This window comes from Rhinolophus hipposideros (genome assembly GCF_964194185.1).
Source record: "Rhinolophus hipposideros genome assembly, chromosome: 25".
In the NCBI taxonomy this organism is placed as follows: Eukaryota; Metazoa; Chordata; class Mammalia; order Chiroptera; family Rhinolophidae; genus Rhinolophus; species Rhinolophus hipposideros.
The window spans coordinates 28,539,150-28,555,668 of NC_138071.1; the positions used below are offsets into that span (position 1 = coordinate 28,539,150).

General features: G+C 46.6%; 1 protein-coding gene across 3 annotated transcripts in view; it reads left to right on the forward strand.

Annotated features, from left to right (window-relative positions):
- Window positions 1-16,519, forward strand: part of DPP6 (dipeptidyl peptidase like 6) — a 526,646-nt gene that overhangs the window by 330,808 nt on the left and 179,319 nt on the right. For all 3 annotated transcript variants that reach the window (XM_081038509.1, XM_081038507.1, XM_081038508.1), the window contains exon 3: window positions 10,356-10,454. In XM_081038509.1, coding sequence (XP_080894635.1) covers window positions 10,356-10,454 — 99 coding nt within the window. The remainder of the gene's footprint in view (window positions 1-10,355; window positions 10,455-16,519) is intronic.

The window sequence follows — 16,519 nt, forward strand, 5'->3', positions numbered from 1 at the left end:
AATATGTCTCGCTAGGTCACACACGGCATATTACTTTGGGGGCAGCTACAGTTCGTGCATTCTGATGGCAAGGACTATCATACTCTCCAGTGCCACAGTGATGGTTGTGGGAGCAGAAAAATCCAGCAGGAGCATATTGGCATGAAAATGACCCTGACATTGGACTTTTATGGATTTTCACATTAGAAAAGATAGACAGCAGTTTGTGACGGAAAATGCTAGAATACTTTCAGGTGGTATAGAAATGAAAAGCCTTGGGTATTGGAAAGTCGTATTAAAGGTAGACTTGGGGATAAGGCTAAGCAGAGGTTATCAGAACATACAAGTATGATTCACTAGTTGTTTGTGTAGGAGCATAACATGGAGATTCTTTCCATGGAATTGAGATTTCATCAGAGATGGATTTAGGCCTACTGTCTGTAACTACATTGCTAGCTCTCAGCTTATCTTTAAAAAAAAAAAAAAAACACTCAATTGGGCTCAGTAGGCTTACTAAGAGGACAGAACGCTAGTAAATAGGCCATTATAGCTCATACATCAGCTTCTCGTATAGGGGAGTGTAGGTACATGCCAAGTCACAAACTTAATCCTATGTTCTGAATTTATACTAGAGTCCAAACAGGATGAAGTGGGTTTATGGGGGGAAAAAGCTACATTACAGTTGCCTTTGAGAGAAGCCCCCACTCAGGAGTTGTTAATGTTAGTTGATAAAGCAAGTTCTATGATAACATTTTCATAGATTTTTAAAATAGATTTTCGTTTTTGGAGCAATTTTAGGTTCACAGTAAAATAGAATGCAAGGTACAGAGATTTCCCATGGACCCCCTCCCCCAGACACCCACGGCCGCCCCCATTGTCAACACCCCCACCAGATGGTACATTTGTGACAATGGATGAACTTACAGGACACGTCATCTCACCCAGAGTCCATAGCTGGCATTAGGATTCACTCGTGGTGTTGGACATTCCGTGGGTTTGGACAAAAGGGTAATGACATGTACCCACCATTATGGCAACAGACGGAGTAATTTCACTGCCCTAAAAACCCTCTGTGCTCCTCCCAAACCATGGCACCTACTGATCTTTTTATTGTCTCCATAGTTTTGCCTTTTCTAGAAGTCACGTAGTTGGAATCGTCCAGTCCGTGGCCTTTTCAGACTGGCTTCTTTCACTGAGTCATATGCATTTAAGGTTCCTCCATAGCTTTTCATGGCTGATAGCTCATTTCTGTTTAGTGCTGAATACTGTCCCGTTGTCTGGATGGACCACAGTTTATTCATCCATCACCCACTGAAGGGCGTCTTCGTTGCTTTGAGGTGTTGGCAATTATGAGTGAAACTGGTATAAACATTTGTGTTCAGGTTCTCATGTGGATATACGTCTCCAACTCCATTGGGTAAACAGCTAAGAGAGTGATCGCTGAACCATATGTTGAGTGTGTGTTTAGTTTGTAAGAAACCGCCAAACTGTAACCAAAGTGGCTGCACCCTTTGGCATCTCCACCAAAAGTGACTGAGAGTTCCCGTGGCTCCACAGCCTTACCAGCGTTTGGTGGTGTCAGCATTCTGGATATTGGCCATTCCAATAGAAGTATAGTGGTATCACATTGTTTGCAGCTTGCCTATTTAAAATTCTGGAGCGATGCTTTTTAAAACATTTATTAATACATAAATATATTATATACAAGTATATATAATAAATATATCTGTAATGCTATATTGTTTGATGAATTTTCAAAATAAACAGACTCCTATAACCAGCACCTAGAAAACAGGAGGTAGCCGACACCCAAAAGCGCCTCCCCATATGTTCTCGTTACTAGTCCCTCAAGGGTCACCTAATTTCTAACGTTGTAGGATAGTTTTGCATGCCTTTATACTTTTTATATTCACACTATATATGTGATCATATAGTATGTATACTTTTACCCCTGATTCTTTGTTTAATATAATGTTTGTGACATTCGTTGTTGTATTTTAGATTGTATTGTTGCTCAAATTTTAACCTAAGATGGATTATCTCACCATGAGATCTCATCCTCATAGAATCCCCAGGAAGATTACAAAGTAGCTTAACAGTAATTTAATAACTTTCATATATTTCATAACAAGTAATGTATACCTTATTTTTCGTATACAAATAGGTGGTTTTCCCCTCTCCTCCAGGCATTTTCTGTGTTCTCCTTCCTACATTGAACTCAGCTCTCAAGTTGGTCCATCTGTTATCAGTGACCATGACCGAATCTGCAGTGTGGAGACACAGCTTCCCTGAGGGCTCTCTGATATGGTTCATTTGCCCTTTGGTACCTGTGGCTGTGTTTCTAGGTTCCTTTGTGTCTGGTCACACTCACCTGCCAGCTGACTTATCGGGTGATGGTGTCTCCTCTGGTCATGAAACAGGTTTTTGTTTTTGCTGTGAATACTCTTGTGATTGTGTCTGACTGTAGTTAGTTTGTGACCGAGTGCTGTGAATGGCTAGTGTAGGTAATATCCACTACGACAGTCCAGAATACGCGAGGTATGTGGGGAAGACAGGAAGCACTTGTAGATGAGGAATTAGAGACTTTGAAAGACAGATCCAGTGGCAATGGAAGGATATTCGTGCGGGAAGGGTCAGCACGAGCGTTCCCTGGACAGCGGGTGACTGGCCTGCAAGCCATGGAGGGGCATCAGGAGTGTCAGGAGTGACAGCTGAAGGGAGGGCTGGCAGCACGTGGGGAGAGTCTGGGATGCCAGGGGCTGGATTGGAGATGGTACTATGTCCTGTGATAGTCATAAATCATAACTACTTTGAGAATCGAATAAAACTCTAAGTCATCTTATCATGGGCAGGAGCAAATAGGGCATCTATGTACTCATAAAAACTTGGACACTTCTGATGAAGTTCATGGACCTGCTCAACCCACCCATGGGCCACCTGAGGGATCAGCTTGAGCATCGATCTAAAGCCCAGGTGTTACAGTGTATCAGTTAAAGTAAAGTCACTGTTGCCCACAAGTAACAGAATACCTAAAATCGTTCACACTGTAGGCGTCTATATCGTTTCACGACCCCAGAAGGCCACATGTAGCCAGTCCCAGGGTGATTCAGTGGCTCACAGATTACCTTTGTCTACTGCCATAATCAGCTGGGGCAGTGTCTGTGGTGACTTCACACATTGCATGTCATACCCTCCTAGGAAGGAAGGGAATGTCACAGAACTTGCCTCGTGGACCTGCACCTTCCCCTGAAAGTAGCCAGGAGACAGCTTATTTCCACAGCTATGTTGCAGAACCGCCCTGAGCTCTAAGGGGGTTGTAGAAGCAAGCGTTGCACAGGAGTCAGCCTCTGCTTGGTCGGAAGAGTGCAGTGTCTGCCCCACAAGCAAAAGCCCTTGATGAATGAAATACTTCAGAATGAGGTCTACATTCCTGGAACTTGAACATTCTTTAAATGGTGCGATGGCACCATTCTTTAAATTGAAACAAATCGGAAAAGAGGGCCTTCCGACAGGATCTCATACAAGAAAGATTTAGTGTACACCACTACTAACCTTGTCGTTAGTTGCAAGCTTCCAAAGCACTGAAGAGTGGGTCCCTAGGAGAATCTTAACAGTCTCTCTTTTGACTTTTCATCATTAGTTCTAGAGGAATGTTAGGTGCGTCCTGCTTATTTATTGAATCCTTACACTCAAGAGCCATTTACCTAAAGGACGGCAATAGATGCTTATTATTCATGCATGCACTCAGACTGGAAGCTAAGGCACGAGCGCCTGCATGTTTATCCATAAAGTGGCACTTTCCAAAGCATTGCCACATTATGCGTCGTATCTTAGAGGCATAATTGTATATGAACCACGAAGAGGACTAAATCTTATCCTGACCCTGCTTTTCCTAGAGTCTGTTGCCTGGTTTAAATTAGGGCCTCTCTTGGGCCGGCCCGGTGGCTCAGGTGGTTGGAGTATCATGCTCCTAACGCTGAGGTCGCTGGTTCGATTCCTGCATGGGCCAGCGAGCTGCGCCGTGTCCTACACTAGACTGAGAAGCAATCGCTTGAACTGGAGTCGGGGGTGGGAGGCAAAAGAAGGGGGAAAGATTAATTTAATTAAGGGCCTCTGGGTAAAACCAAGTGAGTTTGGGGAGCCTTGGGGACCATATGTTATAAGGGGACAGCTGATTGAGTAGTTGTTATTTTAGGGGGAACTGTGGCTAGTCAGGAACCAGAGGCAGTGATTCAGGAATCTACACCAGGGTCAAGAGCACAGAAATCGATGACATAATAAAACCAGAGACCTGGGGAGAGATTGTCCACAATGAAGGAGAACACTCCAGGCTGAAACTGTCCACTTCCTCTTTGAGGCAGAATTCTCAACTTAAGTCCTGCTTGTACAACCAGTTCCCACTTATGTGGAAAGCACATATATGTACTTTCTCAGATTGCTATTGCACAATCCACAGAACCCAGTTCATTTCTAAATTGGCTCAGTGCTTTTATACAAAGTATTAAAATCACCAGAAATTAGGTTAAGTGATTCAATCAGTCTCCACCACCCCAACCCCCTTGCTTTTCCTTATCCAGATTCTTCATGTCTTTTTTTTTTTTAACTCAGTAAATGTATGATTATTGCATTTTCAGTGGATACCTTCTAAAGTGATGGGTTGGTTGGAAATGGGAAGAAAGGTCTTAAGGGATGGGTATGTGAAAAATGTCTCCCCCAAATATATCCATGCCCTAATCCCTGAAACCTATGAATATTACCTATGTGGCAAAAGAGGGTTGTCGCAGCTGTGGTTACCTTAAGCATTTTGAGATGGGGGGATTTTCCTGGATTGTCCAGGGTCCTTTATAAGGGTTTCTTTATAAAAAGGAGGCAGAGCCCAGGAACGCCCACAGCCACCAGAAGCTGGAGGAGACAAAAGAGGCTTTCTCCCCTGGAACGTCCAGGAGAGGGTAGCCCTGCTGACACATTGATTTTGTCCCAGTGACACAGATTTTGGACTTCTGGCTTCCAGCACTGTGAGAGAATAAATTTCTATTGCTGTAAGCCACCAGATATATTAGTGATGATTTCTTACAGCAGCCGCAGGAAACCATTGCCTTGGCCAGTTCTACAGTGGCCGTAGCCTACAAGCGGCATAACCGTGGGTCTGTGGGGAGGCCAGACTAGAGGGAGATGGCTGGGGACCGGGAATAGGATGACGGTGGTGCTCATGCCTCGTCTTCCTGCTTCTCTCCTCACTCCCCAGTAGGATCCGCGCCGGACCCCTCTCTCCTCTCTGACATGCCTCTCCACTTCCCACTTTGGTTCTTTATCACCTCTGCCACCAGAAAGGGAACGGAAATGCATTCACATGAAGGTAGACACTGGTGTTTTCCACCTTTGAGAGGAAAAGACAATGCCCTCATTGACTTCATTCTTTCGGTTATTCTGCTTACCTGCATTAAACAGATATCAGTTCCACTTACAGTTCTTATAAAATTAACAGAATTTGCCAGATATACCTGATGTTCTTTGTTGACCTGATTCAGAGGCTGATAGGTTTTTTCTAATTAAGGAAATTTGTGCGTTAACATGTTTTCTTAACCTGTTTTAAATTTACAGATAACTTCTTTTCTTTTTTTAACCTGGAGGATACAGTGTCATCATTAGCGTTCCCTGCTCCATGTTTTCTATATTTTGAGATTTTATTAGCATCCCTCTTCTGAAATTGGTTGGGAACATGCCAGATTCTGTGAATAACATCAGTTTTCCGGTTCTCCTGCAAATGTGGGTCGTGTCAGCTTTGTGACTCCCCCCACCTTCTTGGAGAAGCCATGTAACCTCTCGGTAGCCCAGGTTTACCTTCCATAAAATGCTTTTCCTTCCTTCTCCTCCTTGAAGATTTAAGAGATAACAAATGTCAGTGTACTCTGAAGACCATAGCATTTAGAGTTGTCAGTTATTCAATTTCTAACAAAAGCAGAACTTGCAAGAGACTTCTGACTAATCTGGGTAGATTTTATTTGTAAGCAAATCGGGTTTGTCAATAGCTAACATCCATTGAAGTGATTGAAAACACCTAGAGAGGCTATGCTTCAGTTTAATCCATTTTAGAGTGACAGAATTTACTTCTAATTTAAAATATCTCTGAGAAGAAGTCCCAAAGTATTCTCCAATAATTGCACTACTGACCTACCTAACTGTTTAGCAAGCATCAAGACAGGAAGCAGCGTTATATCCTGACCTACATAGAGAGTAACCACATTACTGAAGATGATAGCACGCCTTTGCAGGCCAGGGAGCTGACCAGATGCCAACTGCAAGGCTGTGTGCTCATCCAGCCAAGGGGCTGAAGGAAACTTTACTTTTCAATCGTCCTTCAGTTGTGTTCAGGATGACATGCAAACTGTCAAAGCCACCCGCCATCTCTATCTTTATGTTAATTTCGAACATGTAGAAATGAGAGGAAAATAAATAACAAAAACATAACTGCATTTGAAAACAAAACAGGGAGTTTTTCATACACCTGAAATAGGAAGGTGCCCTTCAAAGCAAGACCAGGTGAAAACCCACAGCCATAAGTAAGGCCAAATTCCTGCCACCTTCAAGGGACAGAGACTAAATAACTGAAGCCTAAAAGAAGGAATTGAGATAGTAGTCTCCATGAGAGGTCAGGGGCTGGACAGGTGTCCCCTGCCTTAAAACTGGGGTCACAGACAGATGGACTGGAGTCACATCATCCATATGGGAGGAAGGGCTCTAGCCCAAACAGCCACCCAAGGGCTCAGGAGAGCCGTTTCCCAACCAGAGCCTCGAACTGCCCAGGACATTCTTGCGACCACCAACCAGGAGTCCCTCGTGACACAGGACACTTGTGGAGAAGAAGTTTACAACCAAGCATCACAAGGATCCGCAGAGGCCAACACCAGCAAAACACACATGAGAACTTATAAATCCATAGGGAAAACAGATTTTTTTAAAAAAAATATCAATGTGATAAAGGAGTTTGCAACTGTAAGAGGAGATGCTTTTGAAAAAGCTAATTGGGAATATTAGGAATTAAGATATAATCATGTCAAATTGTAAAACTCAGTAGTGGGGTGGGAGAGCAGAATAGACATGCTAAAGAAAAAAATGGGTAAACCGGAAGATGGAACTGAAGAAATCACGCAGATGCTCCCAAAAGCATAAAAATGTGGGAAACATGAAAGGACCTAGAAGCTTCTGCACGGGCCTGGTTGGCGTTCTGGAAGGAGGGACTAGAATGATGGAGACGTCGTATGGAGTGAAGTGATGACTGGTAATACTCCTGACAAGGAAGAAGGTTATTCTCGGGCTGAAAATATCACTTACTGGTAAGCAGAATCTGTAAAGAAAACCCACAGTGGGTATGTTCTGATGGGATTTCAGAATATCCACTGTGACGCCACACCTCTGGACACTTCCAGCTCACTGTCTCCTGCACCAACGCCAACACACTCGGTGTCCTGAGAATATCGCATCCACCGGATCCCTGCCTGTCCTTGCAACCCTCCGCGCTAGAATGTTTCATCTCTTTTATCTGGGCTTGCAGGTTCTTTCCTCGGAATTCTGTCCAGAATTCCACTCTTTTATTCCTGAGTTCCCCACGCATCACCACGGCAGGTCCCGTGCTCTCTACCCGGCCACTGTTGCAACGAAGTTATTCTTCCGACGTCGGCTCCCTCTTTTCCTGGAGCTTCGTAAAGTCAGTTATAAGGTCGTTCACTGGTGGCTCTTCTGGGCTCAGCCTGATTCTGGGACACGGCCGTCACTCATGCATGTTACCACCTCAAAAGATTTTTGGGAAAGCATCAAACTACAAGCCAGTGGCTCAGTTAGATGGCGGCTGAGTCTGTGAAGGAGTCGTCAGCCCCGGAAGCTTAGCAGGGACCTGCACGTGAGCAACCTGGTTCCGGGCAGAGTCTGGCATCCTGGCTCGGTCACAGCACCCTTTATACCGTTGTAGTCACACTGCCACCACTGCCAACTGTCCCCATATCAAAGCCTTGTAAGTTTTTAAAACTATCTTTTAAATACAAAGAAAGTGATAGTTTTTTAAAAAGAATAAAACACATTTTGGGGGATGAATAGAACAGTCATTTGTGAAAAAAATTTTCAGAAAGTGAATAAATTACCCTCCCATCTTTGACCCAAAGTTTGTTTAAATGGCAGTCATAATTCCTCTCTTATTAGACGTATGGATACGTCAAAGTGTGGAGCTAGAATCATCCTTGAGTAGTGAAGTATAGTCAGGTAAAGTTCAAATTGTACTATGATTATTTTCTATATAACTATGTGCATAAGAATGTCTTAGAAATTTTTATACTTTTTTTGTTTGTTCTCATCTTATTTGATTTATTGTATTTTTGTTGAAATATATTTGACATATAACATTGGGTGAGTTTGAGGTGTACAGTGTGTTGGTTTGATACATTTACACATTGCACTACGATTGACTAGCCTTAGCTAACACCTTTAGCATATCACACTGTTATCGTTTCCTTTTTTTGTGGTGGGAATAATGACGATGCCGTCTCTTAGCCAGTTTGATGACCATAATGCAGTGATGTTGTCTCTAATCACTACTTACTGCACATTAGCGCTCCACGACCTGCTCATCAGATCCATGTCTAGTCATCTGTAAATTTTTCATTTGTTGCTTTTTTTCCATACTGAAATGCATTGTGTATGAAGCTGTGTGTGTGTTTATAGAACTGCTTTAGCGGCAGATAGAAAGGTTTTAGAGGGGCAAACTTGGCTTCTGGTTTCACCTGTTTTGTTTAGCACCTGGGAGAGGTTCGCATACAATCAGGTCTCACAGGAAGGCCACCTTGAATTGCATCATCTGTAATTGTCAAAAGACTGTGGACACGTATTAATCCTGTTTGCTATTCAAGAGTCAATGCACAAAGTAACATCTGACTTCTCTGACAACTTCAGTCAGAAAAGTCAGATGTTTCTTTTGTGCAGAGAGCCCAGAAGAAAGAAACCCTCGGAGACGAAATAAAATCTATGCCCTAGAATCCTACAAGCGTTGGGAGTTTCATTCCAAGATCATTTATTCTTGTTTCGTTATGTAATCGAACAAAACTTCTTATTGTTTCCCAACCTGCCACGGGTTTTGAAATAGAAAATTCAAAGAGGCTGAGGGTAGGTACAGTTGACAGCCAGGAGTATGACAGCCCAAGAAGTGGAAGTTGGCTCCACCGACAGAGACTGAAGAGACAAAAAGACCAAACAACCAAACGTCAAAAGTGTCAAAGTGTTGAAACGTCAAAGTCAACACACAGCATGCGGAAACACCTGCCGTACAGCTCATGGACCTGCACACCTCGGTTTGTGCTGAGGCTGGCCCCACACAGAGGCACAGCCCAGAGCTGAAGTGAGAAGGCCCCGAGTCCTCCAGAAAAGTGCAGCGACAGTCACTGTCTTATGTCTAAGAGGTCAGGGTCATAAGCAGGCTCTTGACGGGGCTGGTGTACCTCAGAAATGGCCAGGACCCAGCGTTTCCCACCAATGTAACGGACGTGACGGGGTTTTGATATGCTGCCCTCATGTGTTTCATCTGTTAGCTTAGTAGACCGGCGGACGGCCCTTTGTCTTTTCAAAGCAGATGAATGGACTTCTGGCTTGAATGCAGAGAGCTTCTTCTGACGCAGATCTAAGACCCCACAAGCTTTAAGCTCGGGAAATAGGGTGAAAGCTGCCAGGTTTCCAAGGTGTCCCCTGTCTGCTGCTGGCATGCACTACACACATCCTCGTGATGGATATGAGTTGGGGCCTTGAAGGTTATCCCAGGCGCAGTGACCACAGTGAGGCAGGGCGCAGGCTGGGAGCTGGCAGGCAGACTTTTGGCGGGTGGTCCCGTCTGAGCAAGATCTAATCCCCAACTCAGAGCCAGCCGGGACAGTAGGTATATGGAGAGCCGGCAGCTGAGGGTTGTCAGTTGTCTTTTAATTCCTGGCACACACCATGCTGCCAACTGTCGGCGTCTAACAAATAAATGCTTGATTACATCACACAGCCGAGAGCCTTTCTAGACATTTGTTCATCCTCTCTGACTGTTCCCACCAGATTTTGTCATAAATCAGTCTTGAGACTGATTTACCTCCACACCTAAGAAATAGGAGCATTTATGTGTTTGCAGGCAGAGGGGGTGAAATGATGCCATTTTTCTGAATCGTGATCCCTTCATCGTGGTTTCTGATGGTTTAATTAAGACCAGAAAGCATGACTGACTTTTGCGCAGCTTTTATTTGTAGAAATTACCTGTTTTTACCATCCATACTATTTCTAGATGGCAATCAGAATGTTTTATGGTCCTCTCTTTCACCAGGAAAGAAAAAGTTTTAACTGTTTGCCTCATTTCTTTCTAGTGGAAGACAACAGTTTGTCTCAGAAGAAGAAGGTCACATTGGAAGATCTCTTCAGTGACGAGTTCAAAGTTCACGACCCGGAAGCCAAGTGGATAAGTGGTGAGTGCTGGGTCCCAGGAGCCCGTGAGAAACCCCTTCCCCACTCCCAGCCACTTGTTGACAGATTGGCTTTTGTGGTTTACCTCTCAGTTTTGTCCTGGGCTGAGGCAGTGGGTCCACAGAGCTCTGGCTGTGACAATCATCTTATTATCATTCTAAGAAAATGCGTATCTGATCGAACAGGGCTGCTCCTTCAGGAGAGATGGGTCCTCCCTGTCATCTCCCCATGTCATTCCTCCCACAGAGATGGGAGGTGTTGCTAAGCAACAAGAACAGGCAGAGTCTCAGCTGAGCACATTCCTTCCCCCACTCCTGGTTCCCCATCATGCTCTCCTGGCTCACACTCCCCACTAGAACTAAATGGATTCTTCTAGAATGCCACCAAATAAATGCAACAGTGCAGCTCCGTGCCCAGATGCAGGTACACTTATTTTCCTCTTGAACTTGAATCTGGATGAAATCTACTTTCCTTGTTTGGGTGGATTTTTTTTTTTCTTCAACAAAACAAAATAGAATTGAAGACAAAAGAATTGCATTTTTCGGTCCAGGACATCATTCATTCCCTCGCGCTGAGTGTGAAATGATTTTCGAGTGAAGTCCTGGGAGAAAAGCTGCAAATGACTGCTCACCCGTCCTCTGCAGCTGGTCCGTCCGGGGTCATCTCGCCAGGACGCCTCTCCGGTTGTCTCCAGAATGTTGTTTGCGTTTAGTTTTAGCCTCAGTGAGGGGCATTTGACAAGTTATCGCCAGGTCAGAGAACCTGGGCAACTACGTGCTGGAGGTCTAACTCTAATTCTGGCTTTTATAGTGGCCGAGGCCCAGAGAGAGTAAGTGAGGTTTCAGAGGCCGCGGAACCCGTGGCACAGCGATAGCTGCAAGTTACCTCCTGTTGAGTGCTCTCTCCGCTCTGTTTTGCTGAGTGACACGGTGTCGTCGTATCCTCTTGCTGTCACCCTGCTTCTGAAATGCTTCTCATGCTTCACAAATTCTCAAACATCGACTGGCAGGGGCCCTTTACCCTTTGTCTCCCACCCGAGCGACATCTTGTCCTCTGTGCTGTACTGTGGCTTCAGGAGAGTTTCTGATGTCAGGTGAGCTCCGCCTCCAAAATGCCCAGCGCCCACCTCAGCCTCAGCGACACATTTGGGTTCCTGACCTCCACTGGAATTCTGGCAGCAGTCCACTCAGAACAGGGCATGACTGGGGACACGTGTGACAGGGGCAGCCTTCTCCTGCAGTGGCCCCTCAAGTAGTGGCCCCTCAGGCAGTGGCTCTGGTACGAGGAGCAGGGGTCCCGTAAGGGACTGCAGGGTTCCAGCCTGCAGGTGTCTGGGTTCCTCAGATGTCTTGTTTCTTCTCGCTGTGTCCCCCACCCCCCGGGAAATCATTCACTCCCACAACTTCAGTTACAATCTGTCCATGAGTTTCTTTTCTTTTTAACTGTTCTGTCAAATTTTCAGTGTTATTTGATTAGTTCTTGCTTTTCATTTTTTAAATTTATTTTCTAATTACAGTTGACATACAGTAGTGTATTACGTTCAAGTGTACAGCATAGTGGTTAGACATTTCTATAATTTGTGAAGTGATCCCCTGAGAAGTCTAGTTCCCTCCTGGCACCACACACAGTTATTACAATATTACTGACTGTGTTCCCTGTGCTGTGCTTTACATCCCGTGACTGTTTTGTAACTGCCAATCTGTACCTCTTAATCCCCTCCCCTTTTCCACCCAGCCCTCCAACCTCCCTCCCATCTGGCATCCATCAGTTTGTTCTCTGTATCTATGACTTTATTTCTGTTTTCTTAGTTCTTTATTTTTAATTCCACATATAAATGAAATCATATGGTATTTGTCTTTCTCTGTCTGACTTATCTCACTCCGCACAGTTCCCTCCAAGTCCATCCATGTTATTGCAGATGGCAAGATTTCCTTCTTTTTGGTGCTGAGTGATGTTCCATTGTTTATAGTTTCGGTTCTATACCTGCAGCTCACATGCTTTTCTGAGCTATGGACTTGTACAGTGGTGTGCGTGTGTGTGTGTGTGTGTGTGTGTCACTGACAGCTAGGAGTCACGTCTGTTCACTTTCTGTGGTATCCCCAGCACCTGCAAAGGACCTGGCTTCGGCACGGTGGTAATTCTGGAACATGTCCTCACTGATGCTCACACAGCCTAGTTTTAAAGATAAAGAAACGTACGGGCGTGCTGCTTTCCACAGAGTGTTTGGGAGTCTTTTCTGATGACGTGATTTTAAGCAGAGGCTTGACTGGGAATCTTGCAGAGGAGCTGTCTGAGGAAGGAAAAGCATCGCAGGTGGCATGGAACAGCCATCGCAAAGGCCGTGATGCAGGAGTCCGCTTGGCAGATCCACAGACAAGGTGGAGCCAGGGAAGGAGAAGCAGCAGTTGGAACCGGGGTGGAAAGTGGGACCAGGTTATGCAGCAAATATGCGCTTACTAATCCTGTTTCAGTCCAACTGGGGGAAAGGCTGACTGTAGAGAGAGGGTGTAATATCAGTATAGCAGCCACTCTCCGCTCTCCTCTCTCAGCACCTGTACACAACAGAGCAGTCTCCTCTATATCCGTGGAGCTGGTCACTCTGCACAGCTGGACTGATGCCGGAGCTCCCGGTCACACCACTGGGTGACACATGTAGATACGCATATTTGCTTTTGAGTCGCCTCTCACCAAGGCAGCCTGGACCCCACCCTGGATGTGCTCTGAGCCCCATGCTGTGCTCTGAGCAACCCGAGGCCACCTGCACCCTCAGGGGCCACTGTCCCCTCCCGGGTCTGTAGGGTGCAGGCAGGCCCGGGGCCGAATGGCACGTGCTGCTGGCCTCGCAATCGCTCTGCCCCTCCCTGTAACCTGGCCGTGTCAGCCAGAAGCAGGCAAAGACCCTGGGGCATTCCAGAAGCTCCACCGTCTGTCTGTTTCTGCTCATCTCCGTTAATCCAGCCACTTGTGAACAGAGATCCTTCTGTGTCTCTCATGCAACACTAGAGAGACGGTGAAATTGGAGAAAATTGCTTCCTTTGAATGGAGGAAGATATCGGCTGGCTGGTCAATCCTGGAAAAGTGTATGTTTCCGAAGACAAAATTGGAGAAAGCACCCAGGACTCACTCAAAGCAGCTTGAAGCCCTGTTTGCTCTGCTGTCTTCCCTCCTGTTATTCGGATAGACTAATGTTTTGTTTTGTGTTTATAAAGCTCATGAGGTTACATAGAGGGGGGATTTGGGTGTGAAATGGTTTGGGTATTTCTGCTGCCTTTTGAAGCCTATGTTTTTCTAACACGACTGAGTGTTAGAATCGTGGCGAGTGAGAAAGTCGCCTGGAGGTCATTTGTGCAGCCGACACCAAGTAGCCACAGTAACTGCAGAGAGGTGAGCGGAAAGGAGAGGTTCCACAGAGCACAGGTGCTCGTCACTGTCTCAGAGCGTGGATCGAGATAACACCAGTCATCCCGGGAAGGCGATACGTACAACAGGCACCGAGAACGTCACCATTGGTGCCTTCTCAGAGCTTCTCGGGAATAGAAGGGATGTAATCACAGCACACGGCTGTGAAAACCACTGCTGTATTTCCTCTCTTATGGTTGTAGTGTTTAAAATCCTTCCTTGTTTCGGGAGAAGAGCACCCCAGTTACCTGGCATGTTATGTCCTGGACTATTTAATGCTGTAAAGCTCGCCCACACCGTCACAGCCACTTACTCTGCCTGAGACCCTGTCAACAGCCACCTGTGTGCATTGTTCTGTGAGTCCTAATGCGCTTTCCACACTTCCAGAGTCTCAGCTAAAGCTGTCATGCACTTACGTCCCTCAGAAGTTTCCCTGGAGTTTCTGGGAGGTAACGTGGGAGAGACAGGGCATTCAGTGGTGGTGGACACGCTAACAGCAAGTCACAGAAATAATGACGGTAGCCACACTAAACACGTTGGTTACTTCCTTTTCATTTCACGAACACCCAGGAAGGTGGGAGTTTTATCTTCACCTTAGAATTGAGGCAGCTCCTGGCCCATCAGGTTCCTTGGTGGCTTTGTGCTTCTGTCTCTGTTGTCTTTTTTCTGAAAATGCCGTTATCCAGCACTTCTCTGCTTCAGAGACTCCCTCTCTCGTCCTTTATGGCTGATGCAAAGTAAGCTCTCTCTGGATTTTCCCAAGTGGAATTAGTGGCTCTCTGCTCCAGGTGGGGATGCAATCCTGTAAAAGTTTGGTCAGAGCGCCAGCTGGCGCATCGTCTGAGGGTGCCCAGCCCTGGGGCGCAGGCCACTCCGTGCGGCTGGACCTGCCTCAGCAGCAGCTACAGGAGCGTCTCCGGGCAGCAACGGCCGCCAGCTGTTCCTCCCTGCAGAGGGGCACAGACGCTGTCTGAACGCCACACCCAAAGCCGGGTCCTCTGCCTGAGGGGGCGCTCCTGTCCCCTCCGCGACGGCAGGACACTGGGTCCTGCTGCTGGTCTTGTTTCATTCATGATTTGGGTGCTCGCATCTCTGCAGGCCCCGCAGGGCCCACACTCTCCCAGTAGAGAGAGGCGTCTTCTGAATCTTTCAATTGCTGCCCCTGCAGCGGGGGGCCGCTCCCCTGGGAAACATGGCCTCCGTGTTTGTTGAACCAAATGCAGGTGCCCGCTGGGGTGCAGTCCCATTTCCATTTTGTGTGCGTTCCTTGGGGACAGGCTTTGCCCGGTTTTGTGCCTGGGGCAGTGTACCTGTGTGTATACACAAAGGTACGTACGTGCTTTCTCGACAAAGGGGTCTTGGGTGAGGTTTACGTGTAATTTTTCCTCTTCAAGTGGGCTGGCGTTTCCCAGGATGTTATAGGGTTGTTCAGGCTTCCAAGGCTTTTCGGGACTTTTCCAGAAGGTCCCCACAATCCTCAGCTCCTCCAGTTTCCTACCCAGTGAGACGGACGAGCAAGATGGCGTCCAAGGCGCCATCACAGGTTGGGCAGGTGACCGCCTGACAATACTGTCGGGGAACGTCACGCCCACGGTCACCTCAGCAGCCACAGAGCAGGACTCGCTCACCCCTTGTCTTGTTTTACTTTCCTCCATTTTAGGACAGCTGGGGAAGTACTGAGCCCAAGGGTGCAGGTCTCCTGGGTGCTCCTTCTAGAACCGTCTTTTAAAAGCCGATCAGGAAATCCCATCATTGGACTCTGCATCCGTGAATGCTGTGACCCTCTCGCGAGCACAGCCGTTACCATTTATTGCTTCAATTAAATTATCCCACCACGGCCTTCACCACATCAGCCGGCTAGAGGCTAATTAATTATCATTGACATCTTTTCAAACATTGATCACCTTCTTAATTAATACAAAATGAATCACTGGATCTCTTCCGTAATTGAGTGTAATCCCCTGTGACCTGTCGATCCCATCCACGCAGCATCTCTGGTTTTATGTTCAGGTGTTTGTTTACATTGCTGTCTTGCCCTTGACAGCAAACGTCTTAGGGCCATAAGTGTGCTGTCGTGACTGCTCTAGTTCCTGGCGTGCTAGGTATCCCTAAATACTGCCTGCCTGCCTGACTGCCTGCCTGGGGGCCAGGTGTGTGTGCATGGAAAAGGACTGGGTGCCAATGCCCGGCAGGTTCTGAGGCAGGAATGGGAACGGGCCGACTTGTGCAGACTCTACTCGCCCGTGGTCTTGCCTCCGGTAACGTGGGTGATAGAGTGAGGGCAGAGCCCAGGAACGCACTGCAGACGTCACTGGGTTTATTTGCTGTCGTGTTGAAACGGCCTCAGGAACGAGACCCATGCCCCACTGTGGGGTCCCCCCGCATGCTGTCTGCCCATAGACATGCACCCAGGGTGCCAGGGAGAGCCGGCGGTGCTCTGGTGAGCGCGTGACGAGGAGCCTTTGGGGCTGAAATCGGGGGGAACTGGCCCCGTATGTAACTCCTGTCTTTCGTGGAATGTTTTCTTTTCCCACTTTCTTCTCAGTGATTCCCCACATTAAAATAGGTTTTTACTGAACACAGAATGCCTAGGTTGGCTGTTTATCCTTAAGCCAAATTGGTGGGTTTTATTTTTTTTAACAATGTTGAGTTAAGATCCCCAAGTAAG